Below are 24,152 nucleotides of genomic sequence, written 5' to 3' on the forward strand. Positions count from 1 at the left end.
GAAAATATGGTGTTAGGTGCTAACGGTGTCCATTTTACCCTACAGCATGAACAACAGATAAATTGCACTAAAATGAAGTTGCCAGTGTTATTAGTCTTATGCGCTATAATGCCTGCCGTGGTAATAAGTTGCGAAATGCCGCGAGAAATACCGCCAGAGATGATAGGAATCGATCCAGCAAGATGGGCTCGATTAAGACAACAGCAAATTCTTAAAGGCGGATGCCGTAAGGTGAGATATAGGGTGTGTAAAAATATAGTAGGGTGGGGTAAGATATAGGGCACCTTTTTAAACTTTTTTCTCGTCCCATTTAGTAGTAAACAAAGAACATTCAATGACTTATAAAACCGTTTCCTCACGACTCCCAGTGACCGTTGTTAATTGTTTAAAAACACGATTAGGATATTTGAATGTTACCTGCTAAAGGTGTCCCGTCTTCCCCACCCTACTAGTAGGGTGTGGTACGCGCGAGGATGAATAAGTTACATTTATATACTCATAAAGTTACATACGCGGTATCTTGAAATCGGGCACGAGGTGTGTGTAACATACTAAATTAATTAAGCTGTAATCATTCACACAACTATATATATACCACATAGGCGGGTATGAGCCAATGCTCGATGACGATCACAGTTGCAGAGAGATTAAACGGAACATGCATGATACTAAACAGAGAACCTACATGTGTACAATATACACCGAGGTTAAGATTTTGCAGGCGCATTTTTTCATCTTTTAGAAGCTGTTTTGTTTTTTCAGTATGAATCGCAAAATAACAAGTCACATTTCTACCAATCACCCACAATGCATAAACATGACTGTGACGTCACAGAGAAATTTACACAGGAATCTGCAGCGCCACCAAGGGAGAAGTTTTAGCGAGTTATATACTAATGCTGGTACGATAACATTTGTTTTTATCTTTTTGAGAACGATAGCGAAGATCTTGTAATTTAATGAACAAAGAGAAGGGAATCAGCAGCAAAATGACAGTGGTTAAACACGTTATGCATGTGGGAAAAGGCGTCAGTTAAAAATCGTGGCTGTACCCATATTTCCTGATCGTGTTTTAACAATTAACAACGCTCTTTTAAAGCCATAAGGATAAACTATTATAAACTACAAAAGGTCAAATTATAACCTACATACAGTGTCCTATTGTTCGATAAAAACGGAATCATAAATTCCCAGACGAGCACGTATTTTACCGCTGATAACAAGACATGTTTTATGATAGCGAACATTGTTCATCGCATATCACTCCTGTTATTCAATTTAGCGCCATGACAAAGTATTTGGCGCGTCTGCTTTTAGACAGAGCTATGGGTTCGAGGCTCGACGCTGCTACTATTTGTGGGCTTATGTGTTTTTGGGGACAGACATTTAATGGCAATTGCTCCTACGTAGTGGCCATTAATGGGTTATCTAAACTGTCATACAGTAAAAAAAATCCACGCAAAACAATCACCTACAAAGTTACATACGTGGTAACTCGTAAACGGGCACAAGGTGTTTGAAACAGAAACGTATTATAACGACTGTCATTGCTCCTCCACACATAGATTAACAAGCTACATTTGTTTATATAGTAAAATGGGGGAAGATGGGACACCTTTTCATACTATTTTCTCGTCCCATTTGGTAGTAGACAAAATTATTTAAAGAAATATAAAACCGTATCCTTACGACTCTAATAGACCGTTATTATTTGTTTAAAACACGGTCAGGATGTTTGGATATTATATGCTAAAGGTGTCCCATCTTCCCCCACACCACCATACATTCATTTTTTTAGGCAGAATCCCGAACGGCGAGGAGGGTCATATACGGATACCGTGTTCGTTTGAACGGGACGTGGTACGTCAAAGACACGGCCATTGCCGACTTTTAAGGGGTTACCGTTACGCTTGTGTGAGCTCCTATCCTAACAGCTACACGGTTATTGGACATAGAGAATGCAGGCATATTTTACGCCGCCCCTAGACGGCGTAAGAGAGAACGATATTGTATATAGTACTTGGTTGGGGTAAGATGGTCAGTGTTCTTTTTTTTTACTGTCCCATTTCGTGGATTGTTTACAGAATTATGTAACTGTGTTCTTAAGAAAATTCTTAAGAGGTAAAACGGCGCTGGTTATAAAGGAATATAGGATTAGAAAATATGGAACGTTTTGTGCTAATGCACCTAAAGGTATCCATCTTACCCCTTACCAGCACTATACATATTTATAAACACCTAATTTTAAAAATGAAACAATTTGGTTTATGCTACACGGAAATACCATCTTAAATACGAGTTAATTCTCAATTTTGAACATTTTTTCCAAAAAATACACTGCTGTACATATGTGTTGCTTTAATAAGAATCAATTCCGATTTTTGTTTATACAAATCTCTTTTATTTCTGTTTGAAATCAAGAAATCATTTATCTCTTTGAGAAAAAACGATGCGATACAAATGCTTCACGCGCTCCCTGTCACGAATAAAATTTACACAAGAACTGCTGGAACTTTTAAGTTTTTGGGCAACACTGAACAGTAGCAGTTATAGTGTGTGCAGTGTTGCCCTTATTGAAAAATAAAATGGAAACACTGGCCGGAACAAAAATTATTTACGACGAATGGAACTGTAGGTGTTGTTTATCGGGCAGTGCTGCCGAATTGAAAAGCAAAATTGGAAACACTGGCCGGAACGAGAAATATCTGGAACTTAATTGAGAGCGAAAAATTGCACGATGGCTCAGTAACAATCCGCTAGACAGCGCTACTGAGATGCTGCTGCATATTAAATCGTACCAAAGGTAAAATGGGGGGAAAACGACGATAAATGAGACTAAGTCTATATACCTTGTAGGTTATAAAGCACATTTAACTTTTAGAAAGTATAACATAACGTTACGTGGCCATTGTGATACGACCACAATTTTAAATCTGAAAAAAACGGGATCATTCATACGTTTCGGTTAATAAAAAGCTAAAACTACGTTTTAGAATACATCTAGTGTTAGTACACAATGTTAACTTTGGTTAAAATCGTGGCTGCTTTAAAATAAAATCGTGGAATTTAAAATTAGCTGTTTTTTAAGGAAACTATTATTAATGAGTGAATTTTGTAAGATTTTTTAAAAGGTTTTTGAAAACAAACTTATTTCCTAATGAAATAAAACTTTTTCAGATTTTTTTATGATATTGTTATTTCCTGATGTGTTTTTGATAAATTGTGTCTTCTTGCTTGATATTAGTATAGTAGGGTGAAAGAAGACGGGATACAGTTTTATAATTCTCTAAATGTTCTTTGTTTACCACCAAATGAGACGAGGAAATAAAGGTGTCCCAACTTCCCCCACCCTACTATACAGTTTAAGCGTATTTGATCGCTGTTTTGTTGACTGGCAATAAATGTTGCGAGTAGACAGAGTTTAGGGTACGCAGCTCCGCTAACTTTGTGAGCAGTTTTGGCAGCGACACCTCGTGCTCGCTGTTGTTAAGAGAATTCCACCAGCAGAGGGCGTCCAAGATCCGGTCTCGTATTTCTTCAATGGCGGCGGGGTCACGCAAGTTTGGTCGGTCTGGAATTTCATGAATTTGCGAGTTTATTTTGGGCACCATAAGAGAGAGGGCGGGGAAGAAAAGAAAAAAGCAACTTGACTTACCTGGAGCGAGCAAAACGAGAGAGGAGAAAAGAGCGAGTCTTGTTTCACACAGATTGAGACAGTGGAACTTCTCCGCAAAGTCAAATATAGCGTGCACAAAGTTGTCCATGCCTGAATACGAGTGAATATTAGAACAATCACTTTCAATGGCGATATATCATCCAGTTTAAGGTCAAGAAAAGTTCAAATAAATGCCACTATAAAACGTGACACTCCTAACAATGTTCATATTTACAAGAAATTTTCAGTTTTTTTTTTAATTTTAAGGAATTAAAAAAAATACAAGAATTTTCAGTTTTTCCGAAAATTGAAAAATCTCCTCTGTTATTGCACGTATATTTGATTGTTATATAATCCATTGTTATATAACGAACCTTGTCGTAAGAAATGATTCCTAGACCTCCGATTCCCCTCCCCGATAGACAGCGTTCCGGTTGACGGGTCGTATTGTGACGTCATACGGACAAGGAGTATCTGAAAGCAAGGTTCACGTGAAAAAATGCGGCGTCTTGAAAGTGAGATATGTGAAACGTAGAGGGTTCTGACGTCAGTATATTATGACGTCACGATTTCATGTATGTCATTTATAATAAATTCTTGAAAGTTGGTAAAATCATTACGTTTATTCATTTTGACCGGTGCACTGTCATGACGTCACTCTTTGATGACGTCATTCTTCTAGGACATATGTATACCGTCAAGTTTTCATAAACGTCAAATTGCAAGACATTTTGGAAGGTTGAAGAAATCGGGAGTTTCATTCAATTCACTCTGACGATCGCATAAGTATGACGTCAATCTTCGATGACGTAACCATGACGTCACTCTTACCTCAAGCGACGCTGTCTTGAGCAGCAAGACTTTATCTTCTTGGCAGAGTTTATCAAAACCGGGAATCGTTTTCGCAAATTCGACGACTTCCCTGACAGCTGGTTCAAAACAAGCATTGAAAGAAGCCCAGTCTATTTGGTCGTCGTCGGTCGCCGTGTATGTACCTTTGTGGGCGACGCGATGGTCCATCTAAAATCGATGAGAGCATAAGTAGGTAACTGACAGAATGTTCGAAGGAAAGAGCTCATGCTCGCTGTCGAGCGGTTTTATATAAATTTCGGACGTTTTTTTGTGAAAGTGATATTTTTTGTTTAATTTCTTCCGCGCCATTTTCTTCCAATTTTATTTGAATTTGTTTCATTTAAATATTTGACCCAAGTTAATTTATACTGTTGTAGTTTAACAGCCACGCCTTTTTGACACTTTTATTCAAGTAACTTTTAAACGTAGCGTATTTCTAACGACTGTCGTTTTGCTGTTAATTTCTTTTCTCACTATTTTAATTATTCGGATCTTCGGTATCGTATTCGAAGAGAAAAATAAAAATATTGTGCACTCGAAGGGATAAATGAATTATATGCGTTGTTTTATATTCTTGGTATAATGTTTAGTGAAGGAAAATCATGTATTAGTAGGTTGAGGTTCCAGAATATTCGATAAAGTACAAGTTTTGTTGAGACAGCAGGATAATAACAACCTAGAGATCGGTATTTGAGTTCCGAGCACGCCTCAATTCTGATTGGTCGAGCCTAACCACGTGAACATGGGTGATTCAGGTTTATGTTTGCAGCCAGGAAATGTCTGAGTCGCTCGGTTCTAGTCTGCGGCAGTATCGACGCGACCTGACATATGGTTAACCGTTCTATAATTGCTGGCGGCAGTACCTTATGCGTGCGCAGTGTGCTGTTATATATAAACAGAAAACTAACACAAGTTTACATTTGTGGCCTATTTTATGCAGAAATGATACATGAATTTTTCAGAACTGTGACGAAAACAACTAGATTTAGGGCAAAGTGTGAAATGTGGAACATCGTTTTGTTATTGTACAACGAAAATAGAACTAGAACATCTAAGAGTCAAAAACAACAAATTCTAAATCCGCACACGCGCTATATAATGTAGGGTAGGGGAAGATGGGACAGCTTTTTATTCGATTTTCTCGTCCCATTTGGTACTAAATAAGGAACATTCAAAGAATTATCAAACCGTATCCTCACGACTACCATAGAACGCCGTTAATTGTTTAAAACACGTCAGAATATTTGGATATTATGTGCTAAAGGCGGCCTATCTTACCCCACAGTACTACACACACGTAATGCCAATGTTTTGCTGTTATGTAAGCGTATGAACTTTTGCGAACATATGTTAAAGCGCACGTTTAAATTCTCTTCGTGTTATGTCGCTTTTTTCTTTTCAAGTAAAGGTTATAATGAAACTTTTGTGTATTGTAAAGACGTTTTGCTGTTATAACAAAAAGCTTTTTATCTCGAGCGTAGTTTAAAGACTATTATTATATGTGTTTACGTGAATTGTAACTCATTCGCCATTGTATCTCCGCTTTTGCGCGAACAAATAAAATAAAAAAGTTACAAAACAGTCAGAATATACATAGTAGGGGGGGGGAAGATGGGAACCTTTAGCATATTTTGCTTAAGTATCCCAATCGTGTTTTAACAATTAACAACACAATTTTAGAGTCGTAAGGATACGGTTTTATAGTTCATTGATTGTTCTTTGTTTACTACCAAATTGGACGAGAAAATAGAGTGTAAAAGTGTCCCATCTTACCCCATCCTATTGGACGTTTAACTTCTACATCTGGTTGAAATACTTATTTTTTTGCCTGCGCGATCAATTGCAACGTGTTATGAAACGTATACGATTACTGCTGGTTCTGTTCTATATGCCCGAGGTCCTACTACGAGGCACGCCATAGGATTTATGGGCCAGAGTTGGCCCATTACAAAATAACGCTCACAATAGCACAATACGAAAGCCTTCTGATATAACAATTACACACTTACATAGTTATTCACGCAAATTAAAGCGACCTGAATTGAACGTTTATATACTAGTGCCAGAAATAAATCACCAAAAAAACGTTTAAGTATCGAACGAAAACCGGACACCAAATTCTATTTACAATTCCAAGTACTTTATCTTTACATAATACACTACTGCGCTACATAACGGAATAAATAAATAACTCCTTAACACGCAGCTGCAGTTATGTAACTAACATATTACATAACGCGTATATAACAACAACATCACCTTTAGTAATAAGACAGAAAGATAAGATCCACATTACGAATTGGTATCCAAGACAAGACATCGCATATTCAATTAAACACATTTTCTATGTTACAGTTCTAACGTCTTAAATGATAATTTTTAAATCCCTTCAAAATGAAATAAAGCGTGCCGAAAAACAATTTCTAAAAAGTAAAACTTGTAGCATTTTGTGAGCAAAATGTTCGGTTTTATAATGTATTGTGCTGCAAACAAAAGTTAAAACTAAACGTTTCAACAAAAACTTTCACAAAAACCCTTTATTGCTGTCTAAACGCTTTTTATAATTTGGGTTTTTATAATACCTTGAATGCCATATACATATATATATAAGTAAATTTGACATGTTATTTAAATTAATGTTTTACCTTGGTAAGAAACAGAGCATGTCTGCTTGCATGTGATGTTTCGTTATGAGCACGAACGATTAGGTCCACCAACTGAAATAAAATGAGAAATATGTAAAAAAGAGCATGTATTAGTATTTTCTTTGTATATATATATATATACCATCTTATCTAATAAAACTACAATATAAAACAGTTAAACTACATGTACCATCTTACCCCACCTTTTATAAAGAAGTTAAATACCGTGTACCATCTTACCCCGAACTATATAAACTTGCAAACTAGGTTCAATGTTATGATATTTTTTTAAACCCTTATATAAATCTTGCAAAATTATGTAAAACTGTTAAAAAAATTGCAAAATTTAACTGGGGTCAATTTTTAAAATATTTTTCCTAAACTGTTACCTCAGGCAATGGGATCTGGGCAGTGTTTCCATTTCCAGTGATGCCAGTCGTGCGCTGTGTTTCCATTTCACAATCATTTGCTTCAGGACAACCGCTGTCTGGGGAAGAAGACGACCTCGTTCTACTGGAGTAGTCGAGTGCAATATGCATGGTGTTGCTAGGGGTTCTGAACTGAGTCGCAGGTTTTGGGTTAAAATCAATTCTAGTGGGGCTTGAAATGGTGTCCACAGGTTGGGTTATAATGTGTGGTTTAGATGTAAGGCAGTGGGAGGAGCTATATATAGGAGGTGGTATATAGACTTGGTAGGTGGGGGGGAATTTTCGACGGGGCTCAGAAAATGGGGTAGGAATGAATTTTGGGACTGGGGTAAGATCTGTAGTGGGGGTAGATGGGTTTCGGCGATGGGTGGGTTTAGAATCGATGCTTTTGCTGAAAAATAACGACTGTGGCGCCGATTTTCGGTATTTTTCGGTGGTTTTATCGAAATTGAAAATCGGAAATTTTCGGGTTGAATCAGCGGATCTTCCGTTTGGTGATTTGTAGTTGTCAGTTTTTTTGATCTCGTTTGGTGACGTCTCTCCGTTTGCTCCAGGGAAAGATCGTCCTAGGAGCAAAAGCGGAGGCGGGTTGCTAGGGGAGTGGGACATAGAAGAGTCGGAGGAGGATCTCGGTTTAACTGGATTGGAACTGCTCAAAAAAGTTTGGTCGGAATATGCTCTTTGTTTGGACTCGTAATATGCTCTCTGTTTGGACTTTTCTCTCTGATCTTGGAAATTTTCTTGGTAGCCATTTAGTGTGTTTCTTGCACCGTTTGAAAGAAAAGCGCACTTTGGGATTAGCTCTGGAGGTTGGCGGATAGTAGGACTTTTAGGGAAAGATTCTTGAATGTAGGAGTCGACTCCCGTGCTCTCGGAGTTATGTAGAGCATCATAGAGCATTGATTCGTTGACGCTCATGTTTTTTGGAGGTGTTTTTCGAAACACATCGCTTTCAGTGGATTCTCTTCGAGTTGGGGTTTCGTTTCCCGACACATTTTCGTTCGCGCCGTTTTCTGATTCTTTTGTTTGCTCTAGAATCTTTTCTCGCCTGGAAAATAAAAAAAAGGTAAAGTTATAATACTCTGGTTATGTAGTAAATTTAATGAATAGATGTAGCCTGTTTATCCTCGCGCGTGGCGGGGCAAAGATAGCCGTTATAACAAGGGTGTTCTATTTTGTACACATTATGTTTCTGTTTTAGCTGACAAATAAATCACCCTTATATAAGGAACCACTAGGCAACAATTTAAATGAATGAATAAAATTTTCGTCTCTTCAGTCACGATAACGAAAAACAAGGGATTTTACAAAAGCGAAAAGACGGTAAGTAGTAACGGTAAAAAAAAAACAGGTTTCTGTTTCATAAACGACACATATGCTTACAATGGCAGCAGCATTTAGTCTAAAACTGTATCCTCTTGTCTATAGGTCTGTTTAATTACTGTAGCATACTTCGGAGAAGTTTACAAGAACGAAGAGACAGGATATAGCGTCAAAACGACAGTAATTGATATCCTAATGGTTTAATACACGCACACGCACACACACACACACACACACACGCACACACACACACAGTTATTTAATTAAAGTATGAGTTATGTTAACCTGATAACCAATTAAATAATATGGGCAAGAAAAAACAATTAAGTAATAACTTGTAAAAACAAAGGCATAAAATTAAGAGAAACACTGCCAAATATTAAAGATATAGTACAGTGGGGAAAAATGGGGCACATTTTCAATCTGTTTTTTTCGTCCCATTTGGTGGTAAACAAACAAACAAAATGCAAAGAATTATAAAACCGTATCCCTAGGACTCCCATATAGACCGTTGTTAATTGTTTAAAACACGATCAGGATGTTTGGATATTATATGCTAAAGGTGTCCCATCCTCCTCCACCCTACTACGTATAATATTCCATTTGTGTGGTATAATTTAAAAGTGGTGTATATATCCAAGTTATAAATAGATTTTTTGTTTTTTTTTACCACGTGTTGGATTGAAACTATGGTTACGCCTACCATACCACACAGTGTGTGCTGTTTCGTGTATGTAGGAAATAAATGTGTGTAGGAATTCCCGGCTTAATTGCAGCAATAGACACATGTAACCTTTCGTTGCAGAATTGCACCTACATTATACGCACCTTATTTCTGCAAGACGTTCTGCTATTAAACGGGCCTTCTGCTTCTTTGGGATTCGACCGTATTTCACAGCTGAAAAAAATATTGTTTTAGGTTTGATGGTAAAATTGAGTAAAATATATAACCTAAATGTTGTTTAAGCAGATGAAAGAATGCATTATGCTACAATGTAATATCAAAAACTGGATAAAAATTAGATAAATTGGATTTATCTCTTCGAATAGAGTATAGGATAAGGGGGTCAGATTAAATAAAACAACGAAGAGAAGGGACGTCGTAGCAAAACGACACTTATTAAAACACGCTACGGGTAAAACCTACTTTTAAATGAATGCTATTTATTTCGTTTCTCCGGTCACGATTACGAAGAATGAAAGAGTTGACAAAAGCGAAAAGACGGGTAGTAACGGTAAAACAACAGTTGTTAAAACACGCTTATTGATAAACCGGAAAAAGAATAACGTTTTGAAAAGGCGTGACCGTTACATTATACAGACAATGCTTAACAATCGTTTAAGTAGTTTTAAAAAATAAACAGTAAATATCCGTTAATTTTTGCATTTTCTTACCGTCTTTAGACATTCCCACGTACAAGCATTTCATAAATCTGCACGTCTGGCAACGATTACGATTGATTTTAGTGATACTGCATGTACGGTCTAATATACAGGATCTGTACTTGATTTTTTGATGAATTGTACGTCGAAAAAAGCCCTGTGTAACAAAAAAAGGTTTAAAGTTATGTCAAGATTAATAAAAATAGGTTTTGAATGAATGAATGTAACTTGCTTTATCCTCGCGTGGCGTGAAACAGCAGTCGTTAAAACACAGGTGTTCTGTTTTATACACCGCATGCCAGCTTTTTTAGCGAGTTTCCACATATGTAACTTTTCTTGTAGTATTGCTGACCATTTGGACGACCCATTAGTGACCACTGGGTTGGAGCAATTACAGGTAAATGCCAAAGACACATACGCCCACAATGGTATAACAGCGAAAAAACGGCGCAAAATATGTGTGAGGGGGTTTTGGTTATAAAAGAATGATAATGTGATTTTAAAAACCGACTTTTTATTATTGTAGTGTGTTAAACAGATCTAAATAATGTAATAATGAGTATATAAGGTTTTAGACGTATTACACAGCTCAGTAACGGCATATAGTATTTCCTATATCTGGTTTTCTATACACAATGCATGTCAGGATATAAATTAATTGTTCATCGAAAGACCGTCTTAGTTACGTAGCGATTCACCATCATCCAGCAATATGAATTGTCCTTTATAGTCTAGACCCAACCATTGTAAAATTCTAAGAAATATACCTGCTTAAATTAACATTATATAACTATATTACATATCGTGTGTTTGTGTTTCGTATAACTGAACAACTTTATTAGGATATTTAAGTTAGATAACTGAATTGTTTCAATTTGTATATTATTTTAAATGGGCCACGCTTCTATTTGACACTTTTATTCAAGTAGTTTTTACTCTTAAGTGTGTTTTAACCACTATCGTTTGCCCCTAATTTCCTTATGTGTGTTGTTTTAAATATTTGGTCTTTGTTACTCTATTTTAAGAAACATCACCCAAAAAGTAACATATGTGGTAACTCGTAAGCGAGCACAAGGTGTATGAAACAGAACACCCGTGTTATAATGACTGTCTTTCCCGGCACGCGAGAATAAATACGTTACATTTATTCAGTCACCCACAAAGTTAGGTAACTCGTAAGCGGCAACGAGGTATAAAACAGAACACCCTGTTATAATGACATCATTACCCCGCCATGCAAAAATAAATAAGTTACATTCATTTGTTTTATACATACTTTGCAGCCCTCACAAGAGTAAACGCCGTAATGTACACCAGAAGACTTGTCTCCGCATACTTTGCATGGCATATCCAGTAACTCCACTGTCGAAACTGTAAAAGAAAACTTGAATAATAATTATATAGTAGGTTGGGGAAACATGGGGCATCTTTTCATTTTATTTTCTCGTCCCATTTGGTAGTAAACAAAGTACATTTAAACAATTATAAAACCGTATCCTCACGACTCCCATAAACCGTTGTTAATTGTCTAAAACGCGGTCAGGATATTTGGATTTTATGTGATAAAGGTGTCTCATCTTACCCCATAGTAATTTATTTAATGCTATTTGTAATTGTGCAACATTTTAATTAAATTTCATGTTTAATCGCAATTCTAATCGCTTTGTCGCTAATTAATTTTAATGTTGTCGTATTTCGTCTAGCGTTGCAGTAATTGAATACGTATTTGTAATAAATTGATAATATGTGTTAAGACATGACAGCAATTGATTACTGTAAGAAATATGAGAGCAACAGATATTGTAATGCATTTATTAAACCGTAACTGATGCCGCAAATACGTTTGAGATTCATGTACAATTCTATACGGCAATCAATAGTATAACATTTTGAAATGTCAAGGGCATTGATAGCGAAAAAACGGTATATTTTAATTTAAAATGGCCACAGTTGAATTAAATACGTTACAATATAGTTTATTATTTAGTGCCTGGGCCCAAATCTGGTGTCTGTTGAAAAGTAATACTGCAGACGTGTAGGGATAAGATGGTTACCGTTTGCACCTAAAACCATATTTCCTGATCGCGCTTGTAACAATTAACAACGCTCTTTTAGAGTTGTGAAGATAGTTGTGAAGACATAATTCTGTAAATATTTTTGTTACTACCAAATAAGTCGATAAACTGAATGAAAACATGACCCATCTTAACCCCTCACTTTAAACGGTACAGTAAATAAGTAGATTTTACGTATTTGCTAAACCGCGTATACCAGTTTTCAATAATTCTGTTATTTCTGTGTAACGCCCAAGTCACGATTTACGGTATTTATAAAGTTCCCAGTACTTTTTTTCTCGGCCACACCAGCCTGTTTTTACTTTTAAGGCGATTTTCGGCTTACGTTCGAATTATAGCGATGATTTAAAACAAAAAATGTCTTCGAAATAGTACGTTATTACGACATATATTCTTATCTCTTTTTGGGGCATTTTAAAAAACTGGTCAAGTCGGTAAATCAAATTCGTTTCTGTGGCTGTCTTAAATTGGTAATCTGTTTTAAATATCCGAAATTGTTTAGCGATTACTAAGTGTATGAAACAGTACGCCTGTGTTATAACTTCTGGCGTTACCTGGTCACACGAATATAAAAAAAGTTGTATTTATTTGAAAATACATTAACCAAAGAAACGCGAAAGTCAATGAATGAATGTAGCTTATCCTCGCGTGGTGGGGAAAACGACAGTCGTTACGTTCTGTTTCATATACACCTCGTGCCAGCTTACGAGTTACTAAATATGTAACTTTGTGGGTGATTGTTTTTTCTGTGTGGCTGACAATTTGGACAACACCCTAACAAAATACAATACTGAAACAATAAATTGTTTTAGATGCTAATACTTCGTAGAAAGTTATACACAGTCAAGTTGTTTTGAAGCAAATTATTAAACAAACACGTATAACTAAAGTGTAAACTCAAAACGGCCTGAATTTTCGCGGTAATTAGCAGCCTAAAATGTGAACTTTGTTTCGTAGATTTTGCTTGTGCTGCATACGCGTGTCTGTTACTTCTGAGATATAGTTATACACTGTATGCGAACAACAGTCTGAAAGTGCTACTAATTTAAGGAGAAACAAAAGGCTATTGAAAATAACAAATTTGCGAAATAATAATTAAACTGCGTGAAATGAATGAATGAGTAAATATTTATGACTGAAAACCAATGCAGGCAATGGTCCTATATTGTGGGGTAAGATGGGACACATTTGGCACATAATGTCCAAATATCCTGATCGTGTTTTAACAATTAACATCGAACTTTTTAGAGTCGTGGGATGCGGTTATAATATTCTGTAAATATTCTTTGTTTACTACCAAATGGGACGAGAAAATAAAATAAAAATAGGCCATAATAACCAAGTTTTAAGTTGTTTTTTTTTCACAGAAAACGATTCTTTCTACTTTTTTGTTGCGGTAATTGTAGAGTTCAGGTTTTCCGAGGTCACAAGGAAATAGTTTGAAATCGTGTTGTGATATTTTCTGTTTTTAAACTCTTCACTTAAACTCAAAGCACGTTGCTCTGCTTTTAACTAAACAAAGGTCACAGCGACTTACAACGTGACGAGTACAAGGCTGTGAGACACAAATACTTTTGTGTTATATAACTGGACGTGATATGTGTAAATGCACCATGCGTGTATGGTGTATAAGAAAACGCCCATGTTATAATTTGACAGTGAGCATGAGGTGTATGAAGACACCATGTGTGTCTGGTGTATAAGGAGACACCCATGTTATAACTTGGCAGTGAGCATGAGGTGTATGAATACACCATGTGTGTATGGTGTATAAGAAGACATCCATGTTATAACTTGACAGTGAGCATGAGGTGTATGAAGACATCATATATGCAGATATATAAAAACACACCTATGTTATAACTCATGATAAAAACCAGTGTTACCTGAAGATTTTTCTCTCGGTTTTTTCTTTTGCTTAAAGTGTGAAACACTGTTCTCTTCTACAACGGACACGACCGGTTCTGCCTTTATGTTTTCCAGCATGCTTAGCATCTTGTTTTAACTTTAATTTCCTACCTTACATTGTATAAAACCTACGAAGAGAAAAGGGTTTTATTATAAAGAAACATATATAGTATAGTCGAGTGGGGGAAGATGGGACACCTTTTCGTTTAGTTTTCTCTCTCCATTTGGTAGTAAACAAAGAACATTCGATGAATTATAAAACCGTATCCGCACGACTTCCACAGACCGTTGTTAATTGTTTAAAACGCGATCAGGCTATTTGGATATTACGTATTAAAGGTGTCCCATCTTCCCCCACCCTATTATATAATATATTACGGTAATGATCCAACTCTGACCTAAATCTATGGGCGTTAGCGCAATGATCCAACGTCGGCCTAAATCGCTGGGTGTTGGGGTAATGGGCCAACTCTGGCCTAAATCCCAATTGCTCTATACCGAGACTTGGCGTAGGACCTCGCAGTTATAAAATACAACAGCTTTCGATAAGTGTAGCAAATCATTTGAAAAAAGCGAAATATTTACCAGAGTACAATTTATTAGACTTATTTTTTTTCGGTCACGTATTTCGTAGCGCTTGATGTAAACTAGAGCTTTTTAAACTATTGCTGTTATAAAAAGTAGTGATCACTGCGTGCCGGTAAATGAGTACAACACGGCGATTTTTGTATCGCTTAATCTAAACTAGATCTTTTTAAATCTGCAGTTGTTCCAAAAGTAATAACAGATCACTGTGCCGGTAAATGAGTACAACACAGCGTTTTAAAGACATATTGAAACAGTGGGCACGAGGTTAATTAAGGCGTTTCTCAGCGCAGTCGTTTAGCCCACAGAAACGAAACTAGTAACATGCTAGAGACAAGAAGCAATCGGAAATATACGCCGACTCTCCCCACGCTATGTTTTAACACCGCTGCAAATATGCATGTGTTTTTATGTATAGTAGGTTGGGGCAAGACGGTTTATGTTTTATTTTCGTCCCATTTGGTTGGAAATATTTACAGAATTACAACGCAGCGGGGGAAGATGGGACACCTTTTAACTCTATTTTCTCGTCCCATTTAGTAGTTAACAAAGAACATTTAAAGAATTATAAAACTACATCCTCGCGACTCTCATAGACCTTTGTTAATTATTTAAAACACAATAAGGATACTTGGATATTATGGGCCAAAGGTGTCCCATTTTCCCCCGTCCCACTATATGTTGTTTTATTCTTACGACTCTAAAAGAGCGTTGTCCAAAAATCCATGACGGTTATATGATTGGTAGTAAAGAAAAATCATTCTAAGAATTCTAAAACCGTATCCCCACACCTCCCACAGACCGTTGTTAATTGTTTAAAAGGCGGTTAGAATATTTGGATATTATGTGCTAAAAGTGTCCCATCTTCCCCCACCCTACTATACAATACAGAAGTAATTGTAACATATATGTATCCTTAATAACTATGTATATATCGCGTGTTATTGTTCTTTGCTATACTTACTACCCGTATAGGCACAGTACACGCAATAGGTGATGCTGTACGAAATAGCGAAACAATTCACACTACAACTAATCTAAACCTCAAGAAAATAACTGAACTGTAACTATACAAGGCATAAAAATGTATTGCATATAACGTCTTATACTATATAGCATGCTACGTATACTATAGCCTATATCTAGACTTAAAGCTGTGTGAACGTTGCGTCTTAAAACGCAGCTAACAGTTTAAACTACGCTTTAAAATAGCCTATGTATTATATATGTACATTAGTACCAATTATAACATAATACAAAGTAAAGGCTGGAGTATACATTTGCATTTTTGGAATACTTTGGAAAAATTAAAATGTTTAATAAGCGATGCACGAAGCGACTTACTTGTGAAGCATTATAGTGACTAATATGAACTAATTTTACAAAATTCGAGTGCGAAAATGCATATAGAACTGTAGGGTAAGATGGATACTGTTAGCGCATAATAGCCCATATTTCCTAATCGTGTTTTAACAATTAACAACGCTCTTTTGAAGTTGTGAGGATACGGTTATATAATTCTCTGAATATTCTTTGTTTCCTACTATAAAACCTACTATAAAGTGACACCTTTAGGGGTTAGATAAAACGACTAACTTATTTAGGCATTGTATAAAAAAAGTACATTTATTTCAGACACAACATATCAAAACAGCACGTTGCTCACTATATAGTAAGTTGGGGTAAAATGGTTCATGTTTTCATTCGCTTTGTCGTTCTATTTAGCATTAAATATTTTACAAAATTATATAACCATATTCTCACGACTTAAAATAGCGTTGTTAATTGTAAAACACGATTACGAAATATAGGATATTGTGTGCTAACGGTATACATCTTACCTTAAAGTACTTAGTCATAATAGCCAAAGAATGAAGCCGGCATACGAGCATATGCTCTTAAAGGAAACAATACACATATACCGGCGTCCTGAATTTTCAGCCAGCGCTTGTTTTACTTGGAACAACGTGCCTGAACGTGTTCTTCTGTACGCTTAGATACGATCTTATGCGAACATAAAACAGACTGCCATAAGGTAGTAAACTAATAAAATAAGTTCGCAATTTTTTTTAACAAAAATAGTTTTTATTAATTTTTTGGCTTTGATAAATTAAAAGTAAAAATTTTGGCAAAATTTAAATATTTAAAAATTCCATTTACTTTAGCACCTTCGGTGTCGGGGTAATGTGCCAACTGTGGCCTAAATCGCGGATCCCATAGCGCCGCGCCGTAGAACCTCACCCATATAGAATAAAAAAGAAAAAAAAAAATGTTTTAAAACGAAAATGTTTTAATTTTTCCTAATTAAACATTCAAAATATTAGAATTAGTCTTAAAACATGCTGTTATTACATTGCGGTAACAATTTGTGGTAAAATCGCGTAATTTTAGGTAACAGTCAAGCGTCAAATTGCGTAGACCTAATATAGCTTCGTATCAGTTTGTGTATGCTTTAAATTCATTACATGATATATTACATGCGTCGGAAATTTGCATTCAAATGCTTTAGCATACAGCGTAGGTTGGTTTAAAGGCGGTCATTCTGTAGCAAAACGTGCTTGCAGCGTATTGGCATACAAAACGATAACTGTAGGCCTGGTCAAAGCAGGTCGTTTATGCGTCTACCTAATAAACAAGTCTAATAAATATGTGCTCGCATTTCAACAGGAAAAACAGCGGCGTTTGAATGCAATGTGAAACCGTTCTAGTTGATAATTTGTACGTCTGTATTAGCTTTATTGCATATAGTACTGTCGGGTAAAATGGATACTGTTATCACATAATATCCCATATTTCCTAAGCGTGTTTTTCGGGCATAAGGTGGATAACGTACACAATATCATATAATTGATAATCGTGTTTTTAACAATTAACAACGCGATTTTAGAGTCGTAAGGATACGGTTATATAATTCTGTTAATATTTCTTTGTTTACTATCAAATGTGACGATAAAAGAATGAAAACATGGACCGTCTTACCCCAACCTATAAATATATATAGTGGGGTTGGGGAAGATGGGACACTTTTCCATATCTTTTCTCGTCCCATTTGGTAGTGAACAAAGACCTTCAAAAAGAATTATAAAACTGTATCCTTACGACTTCCATACACCGTTGTTAATTGTTTAAAACACGATTAGGATATTTGGATATTATGTGCTAAAGGTGTCCCATCTTTCCCCACCCTACTATACTGTTTCGGTCAGCATAATTATATCTCTAACAGAATAACTTTCCCAAAATTAACGTAACGAACGACGAAACGATAATACAAACATATAAATAATGCGAAACCACTAAAAACCTATTTATTGCTTAGAAATGAGCATTAAATTAAGTGGAAATGGGCTTGATGTATTAGACGCAATTTAACCAGGAGATCATACCGTATTTGTATATATGGTAATTATAAACTTAACAGTCTAAGCGAAAACTTAAGGCTAATATAAATCGTGTATTGCGACAGTTAATTTGCATATATAAAATGACTGTCTGCTAAAGTCTGCACTATTTCATACACGAATTATGAACATGTTTTACCTCAAATAATAAAGTTAACTATTACCAGTAACTGACTTTTAAATATCTTAAAGACGGCGTAACGTCTTATTGTAAAATGGCGTTTTATAACATAGTCGTATTTATACTTCGCTAAAATCCTAATTAATACAAATTAAAGACGTACTTTATAGCAACTAAAATTAACATATAGTTGGGTGGGGGAAGATGGGACACCATTAGCACAGAATGTTTAAATATCCTGATCAAGTTTTAAACAATTAACAACGGTTTATGGAAATCGTGAGGATACGGTTTTATAATTCTTTAAATGTTCTTTGTTTACTATCAAATGGGACGAGAAAATAGAATGATAATGTGTCCCATCTTCCCCCAACCTACTATATGTTTAAATATAATAAAAGTAGCTAAAACGATGTCGTATTATAAATCCGACGCTTTAAAACACGGCCATTTATACTTTACCTATAAACTAATAAACCAATAATAGAAGACAGAGCTATAATGTAAACCCTACGACTTAGATTCAAGTTACACTATCAATGCAACGTCTACGCTTTGTAGCTATGTTCCTCTGCTTAAGACTACGAACTAACTGCACAGCAATATTCAATATCCTGTTAATGAAAAGCATCCTGGACCTGAACCGGCGCCGTGCATATTTCCTTTCTTGTTTTACCATCATACAGAATCTGATATGCGAATATTGGTACACGCCATACATAACATCTCATGCATTTCAAAGAAACCAAACTCTGGCCGTGAAGCGATGCAAACACAACGAGTAATTTCGAGAAAAAAAGCGTTCACACTCGATTGAACTGAACACAAATACCATGAAAATAGGCGAGCGTTTCTTTCAGCGGCGTTCAAATTCTTGCGTGTACTTTTACGCCATTTTGTAATATACAACCTAAGTCAAGTGCAATTTAACTCTTGTTTTTCACGTAGTTTAATATTCGTATAATTATCTCATAAAGCAGTTAAAAGGTTATAGTTTAATGTACCTAATGAATCTAGACTGCGTAGTTTTGACTTGTCTGTACCTTTTCATCTGTACTAGTTCGACGGTTTGCTGTTACGCAAGCAAAGTTTACACGTTACTATAGCAGTGGGGTAAGATAACAGCTTACTTTGCTAAATTATACATTTTCTCACAAGCTAACCGGTTATAAAATAACTTTACAGTGCAAATATAACTCGGCCTATATTTTAAGCACGTTCGACGACTTTAACCACATCATTTCCTCGAAATCCGAGTGACCCGCCAAAAATTTAGGCCAAGTCAATTGAAAGACACGAGCCTCATTTTTCTCATCGGCGCGACACGGACTGAATTCCTCACTCGTACACATGATCTAACATAGAAAACTGTCACTAAAACCCGTGCGAACTGCTGTGAATATAAGCTGGGTAAACGAGTACAAAATACAACCGCAAACGACGCGGCTACGAGCCGTTTCTTTTATCTCTTAAAGCTGAGTTCGTTCAGGTTCGAATTTGAGCAGACATGACCTACTTTTCGCTCCAACGGTGAGTTCATTTCGGTCCACGGCAAAATACGTGTCACGACAGAACGCGCCTCACTAAATCGCGACGCTGGTTGTACCGCTGTAATCTTAACTCGCGCGTTACTCAATTTCTAGTTAAATATTAGCAGTAAATAGATTCAATAGAAAAGTGCACCATTTTAATGAGAAGTCATATATACATATATAGTAAGATAGAGAAAGATGGGACACATTCTATTTTTTCGGTGGTAAACTAATAACATTAAAATAATTATAAAACCGCATCCTCACGGCTCCCATAAACCGTTGTTAATCGTTTAAAACATGATCAGGATATTTGGATATTATGTGCTAAATGTGTCCCGTCTTCTCCCCTATTAACTAAACTGCTTAATGTTGCATTGAACTATATATAACTCTTTAAAGCGTATTCTTAACAAAACTAAACGTTTTGATACATTATCTAAACCTTATAACAAATATTCTAGGTATGGTATAACTATTAAGTAATACTTAACTTAAACGGGCCCTAGGTATTAGAGCCAGCTTTCGCGCAGTATCTTCGCAAGTTTCCGTAGTGTAGTGGTTATCACGTTCGCCTCACACGCGAAAGGTCCCCGGTTCGAACCCGGGCGGAAACAAAGATTATTTTGCCAATCTTAACAAAATTTTGCCCTTTTTGAAATATTCTCCATTTTTTTTCTATTTAAAAAAAAGATTATGCTAAAAATACTTAATTCTGACATTTTCATAAAAAACGACTTTTTAGGCATTACATATGAAAAAAACGAATATCATACAGTTACCAACAATATAACTTCGCTTTATTTTAAACAGAAACAAAATATTTTTAAACACCAATAAAATATCTAAGCACAGTGAAGAAATATAAACACTATATGTTTTAAAAAGATAATTAGATTGTCATTAATTTATAGGTAAATTTACAAAACGAATGTAAAAAATTGTCATGTTAAAATACATAATACTTCATATTTATTTACAAAATTATGCTAAAAATAATTTTATAAAGTAAACTGTTTAACGAAAAAAAGTGATTATTAAAATAAAAGTGATCAGTAACCATGAAAACAGTGATTTCTAAAATTTAAGCGAAAGATAAGGATGTACCTTTAATTGTATAAAATTGGATTAAAACGTTTAAAATTCTTGAAACATGTTATTATTTTGGTGCAAAACGTTTTTAAATTGCTCTAAAAGTGTTTAAAATTCCGAAAATGATGTTATATTTCTGTAAAACGTTCAAACTTTGTCTAAAATCGTTTAAAATTAGAGAAAAATGTTATTATTTTTGTCTCAAAATAATAAATTTTGGCCCAAATACGTTTAAAATATTATTTTTTAAAAAATACCCAATTTTTGATTACAGGAAAAATACAGTTTCTACTCGACTGGGACGTCCAAGCCAAGCATTTGCATTAGCTCAAAATATGAAAACGTAAAAGATCTGTTAACGTTCTGTGTGTTGTCTAAGCCTTGGGCTTCTTGGAAAAATTCGCGAATAAAACGTAATTTTTCTTCGACTTCTGCCTGTTGCCTGTTCGTATTTAATGAGTGAATGAATGTAACTTATTTATCCTCGCATGGCGTGTAATGATAGTCGTTATAACACAGGTGTTCTATTTATGCACCTCGTGCCGCGTACGAGTTACCACTTATATAACTTGTGGTCGATTATTTTTGATTTTTTTTGTAAAGTATGGCTGACACTTTAGACAACGCATTAATAACCATTTTTTCCGTTAAGTGTCTTGCCCGAAAAAACACACGCCCACAATGGTAGCAGTAGTGAACCTATATCCTCCAGGCCAGAGGCGGTGCACTAACCACTGCTATGCCGCTGATCACTATAAAAGCGAGTAAAAAAATTCGACTTCGAGTTCGTATGGGAGCATGGGCAAGATGCGATCTTTTAAGCATTGTGGGCGTATGTGTCCTTGGGCAAAACATTTATGTTTATTGCTTCAACACCGCGTCACTAATGGCCTGTCTAAATTGTTAACTGGAATTACATGTTAGTTCACGAAGTGTATGTAACAGAATATACGAGTTTTAACGACTGTCGTTGCCTCGCCATGCGAACATAAACAAAGTTAAAACAAATTGTCAACCACAAAAAGTTACCTACAAAGTTACTAAATATTTGTACGCGAGCACAAAGTGTATGTAACAAAACACCCGTGTTATAACGACTGTCGTTGCCCCGCCACGCGGAAACTAATAAGTTTTATAAAGGCAGCGCCGCTTTTTATATTAAGTTTAAAATGTTGAGAAACGCAAACATTATATAGTAGGGTGGGGAAGATGGGACACCTTTTTATGTAACCCTATGATAGGCATTTTCATTTTATTTTCTCGTCACATTTGGTAGTAAACAAAGAACATTCAAAGAATTATAAAACTGTATCCTCACGACTCCCATAGACCGTTGTTAATTGTTAAAAACAAGATCAGGATATTTGAACTAAAGATGTCCCGTCTTCCCCCACTCTACTATATATTAACAAACAAAATGTAAAATGATACGAAAACTCAAAAGAGCGACCATCCATTACACGTTTCAGCTCCGCAGCATCGTCTAGCGGTTAGTAAAATTCACAGCAAGTTAAACATCACAACTTACTTGGCCCTCGCAATGGCTTGTAGTTTCGCTTGTTCCATCATAATACGAGCCTCCTCCTGCTCCCTTCTCCTCCGCTCCTCCTCTCTCACTTTCCTCTCTTCCTCTTCTATTCTCTTTCTTTCAGCATATTGCTCTCTCTCATCTTCCTCCATTTGAGCCATTAGTTCTTCTTCCTGGTAAAAAAAACAAGGGAATTCATTAAAACAATAAAAAAACTAAGAAGTAAAACAGTAATTTAACCCCAATGCCATAAACTGTATTAATATAGTACAGCGGTAGTGCTCCTGCCTCTAGCCCAGGAGATTATGGGTTCAAGGCTCGATGCTGCTACCATTGTTTTTGGGTGTGTGTGTTCTTGAGCAAGACACTTAATGGCAATTGCTTCAATTAGGTGGTCACCTATGGATTGTTTGAATTGTCAGCCATACAAAGAAAACTAAAAAAAAACAGACAGATAACTTACAAGAACACCAATTCAAAAAAGCTGTTTTGTGGGATGTTTTTGTAGGTACAACAATAAACTACAAAAAAAACAATAATAATAATAAACCGACCTCTTTTCTCTTCTGTTCCTCTTCCAATGCTCTCAGTCTCGCCTCCTCTTTCCTCCTCTCTTCTTCTTCTCTTTTTTTTCTCTGGATCTCCTCGATTTTCCTACGTTTTTCCTCCTATAAAAAACAACCGCATTAATCAATGAGGTTTCCTATGTCTGATGACTATAACTCTGTTAAAAAAATGTCACTTTTCAACCATAAAAATGCATAAAAAGATAAAACAAGCACACAAAAACAACAAGAAGAGACATACAAGTTGTTTTCTTTCTCGTTCTTGTTGTATTTCTAATCTTCTCTTTCTGTTTTCTTCTTCTTCTACTTCTTGTTGTTTAGCTTTCTCTGCTTCTTCTTTACGAAGTTTTGCGGCTTCCTCTCTTCTTCTTCCTTCCGCCTCAAACTCCTCTCTGGAAGGCAAGTAAAAAAATGTGAAAAAATATGAAAAATGTAAAAAAAGTGAGAAAAATCGTGAAAATAAGAGAAAATAATGTAAAACCCTAAAATTTTGAAGTAAACAGTAAGTGCAACAGACTACGTTTAAAGTTTTACTTATTTTTTTTAAATTTAAAGAGGTAAGTACTAACTATCCAAGCCAAGGTTGCCCATTCTGTTTAAAAGACAAGAAAAGTGAGAGCACCATCCAATCAACCCACTTCATTTGCTCCTTTCTCTCCAGCTCCTCTTTCTCCTTTCTAATCTGCTCCTCTTTCTCTTTTCTCTTCCTCTCGACCTCTAACCTTCGTCTTTCTGCTGCTGCCGCTCGTTTAGCCTCCCGCTCGGCTTTTGCAGCCTTTTTGGCCTCCCGTTCAGCCTCATCTTCTGCAGCAGCGATGGCAGCTTGTGACGAGGCTTCTGTTGCTTCGGTCGCCTAAAAATTCGACAGGGAGCGTGAGGTGTGAGGGTTGGGAAAAATGGGACACCTTTTCATTCACTTTTCTTGCCCCATTTGGTAGTAAACAAAGAACATTCAAAGAATTATAAAACTATATCTTCACGACTCCCATACATAGACCGTTGTTAATCGTTAAAACACGATCAGGAATCTCAGGATATTCGAATATTATAAGGGTGTC

The 24,152-nt window shown here is 35.9% G+C and overlaps 4 protein-coding genes, 1 long non-coding RNA gene and 1 other non-coding gene across 10 annotated transcripts in view; 3 read left to right on the top strand and 3 right to left on the bottom strand.

Moving 5' to 3' along the window:
• On the top strand, positions 1 to 3,168 carry LOC100184500. The gene is made up of 4 exons (XM_002124315.5): positions 1 to 231; positions 603 to 706; positions 763 to 902; positions 1,799 to 3,168. Exons 1-4 carry the CDS (start codon positions 7 to 9, stop codon positions 1,984 to 1,986), a joined length of 657 nt encoding a protein of 218 aa, XP_002124351.2. The 5' UTR covers positions 1 to 6; the 3' UTR covers positions 1,987 to 3,168.
• LOC101242471 overlaps positions 1 to 24,152 on the bottom strand; it is a 357,398-nt gene that overhangs the window by 106,861 nt on the left and 226,385 nt on the right. The gene's annotated exons all lie outside the window — the stretch shown is intronic.
• On the bottom strand, positions 2,379 to 14,416 carry rev-erb (nuclear receptor). Of its 2 annotated transcripts, none has more exons than XM_009862321.3 (10): positions 14,248 to 14,416; positions 11,563 to 11,657; positions 10,299 to 10,443; positions 9,732 to 9,801; positions 7,542 to 8,628; positions 7,153 to 7,224; positions 4,487 to 4,675; positions 4,030 to 4,129; positions 3,656 to 3,766; positions 2,379 to 3,571 (listed from the first exon to the last, which is right to left on the bottom strand). In XM_009862321.3, exons 1-10 carry the CDS (start codon positions 14,354 to 14,356, stop codon positions 3,363 to 3,365), a joined length of 2,187 nt encoding a protein of 728 aa, XP_009860623.1. In that variant the 5' UTR covers positions 14,357 to 14,416; the 3' UTR covers positions 2,379 to 3,362.
• The window catches only part of LOC113474831, a 24,181-nt gene continuing 11,356 nt past the window's right edge, over positions 11,328 to 24,152 (top strand). Inside the window, exon 1 of the long non-coding RNA XR_003396534.1 lies at positions 11,328 to 11,361. This is a non-coding gene — a long non-coding RNA (uncharacterized LOC113474831). The remainder of the gene's footprint in view (positions 11,362 to 24,152) is intronic.
• On the top strand, positions 20,453 to 20,525 carry trnav-cac. The gene has a single exon. It is a non-coding gene; the product is annotated as a tRNA-Val (tRNA).
• LOC100182138 (titin homolog) overlaps positions 20,677 to 24,152 on the bottom strand; it is an 18,565-nt gene continuing 15,089 nt past the window's right edge. For all 3 annotated transcript variants that reach the window (XM_026837372.1, XM_026837371.1, XM_026837370.1), the window contains 5 exons: positions 23,733 to 23,947; positions 23,336 to 23,486; positions 23,083 to 23,196; positions 22,529 to 22,701; positions 20,677 to 21,442 (listed from right to left, as the gene is read on the bottom strand). In XM_026837372.1, the coding sequence (XP_026693173.1) occupies positions 21,289 to 21,442; positions 22,529 to 22,701; positions 23,083 to 23,196; positions 23,336 to 23,486; positions 23,733 to 23,947 (807 nt within the window). In that variant the 3' untranslated portion in view covers positions 20,677 to 21,288. The remainder of the gene's footprint in view (positions 21,443 to 22,528; positions 22,702 to 23,082; positions 23,197 to 23,335; positions 23,487 to 23,732; positions 23,948 to 24,152) is intronic.

The sequence above is a fragment of the Ciona intestinalis genome, chromosome 13, assembly GCF_000224145.3.
Source record: "Ciona intestinalis chromosome 13, KH, whole genome shotgun sequence".
NCBI lineage: Eukaryota > Metazoa > Chordata > Ascidiacea > Phlebobranchia > Cionidae > Ciona > Ciona intestinalis.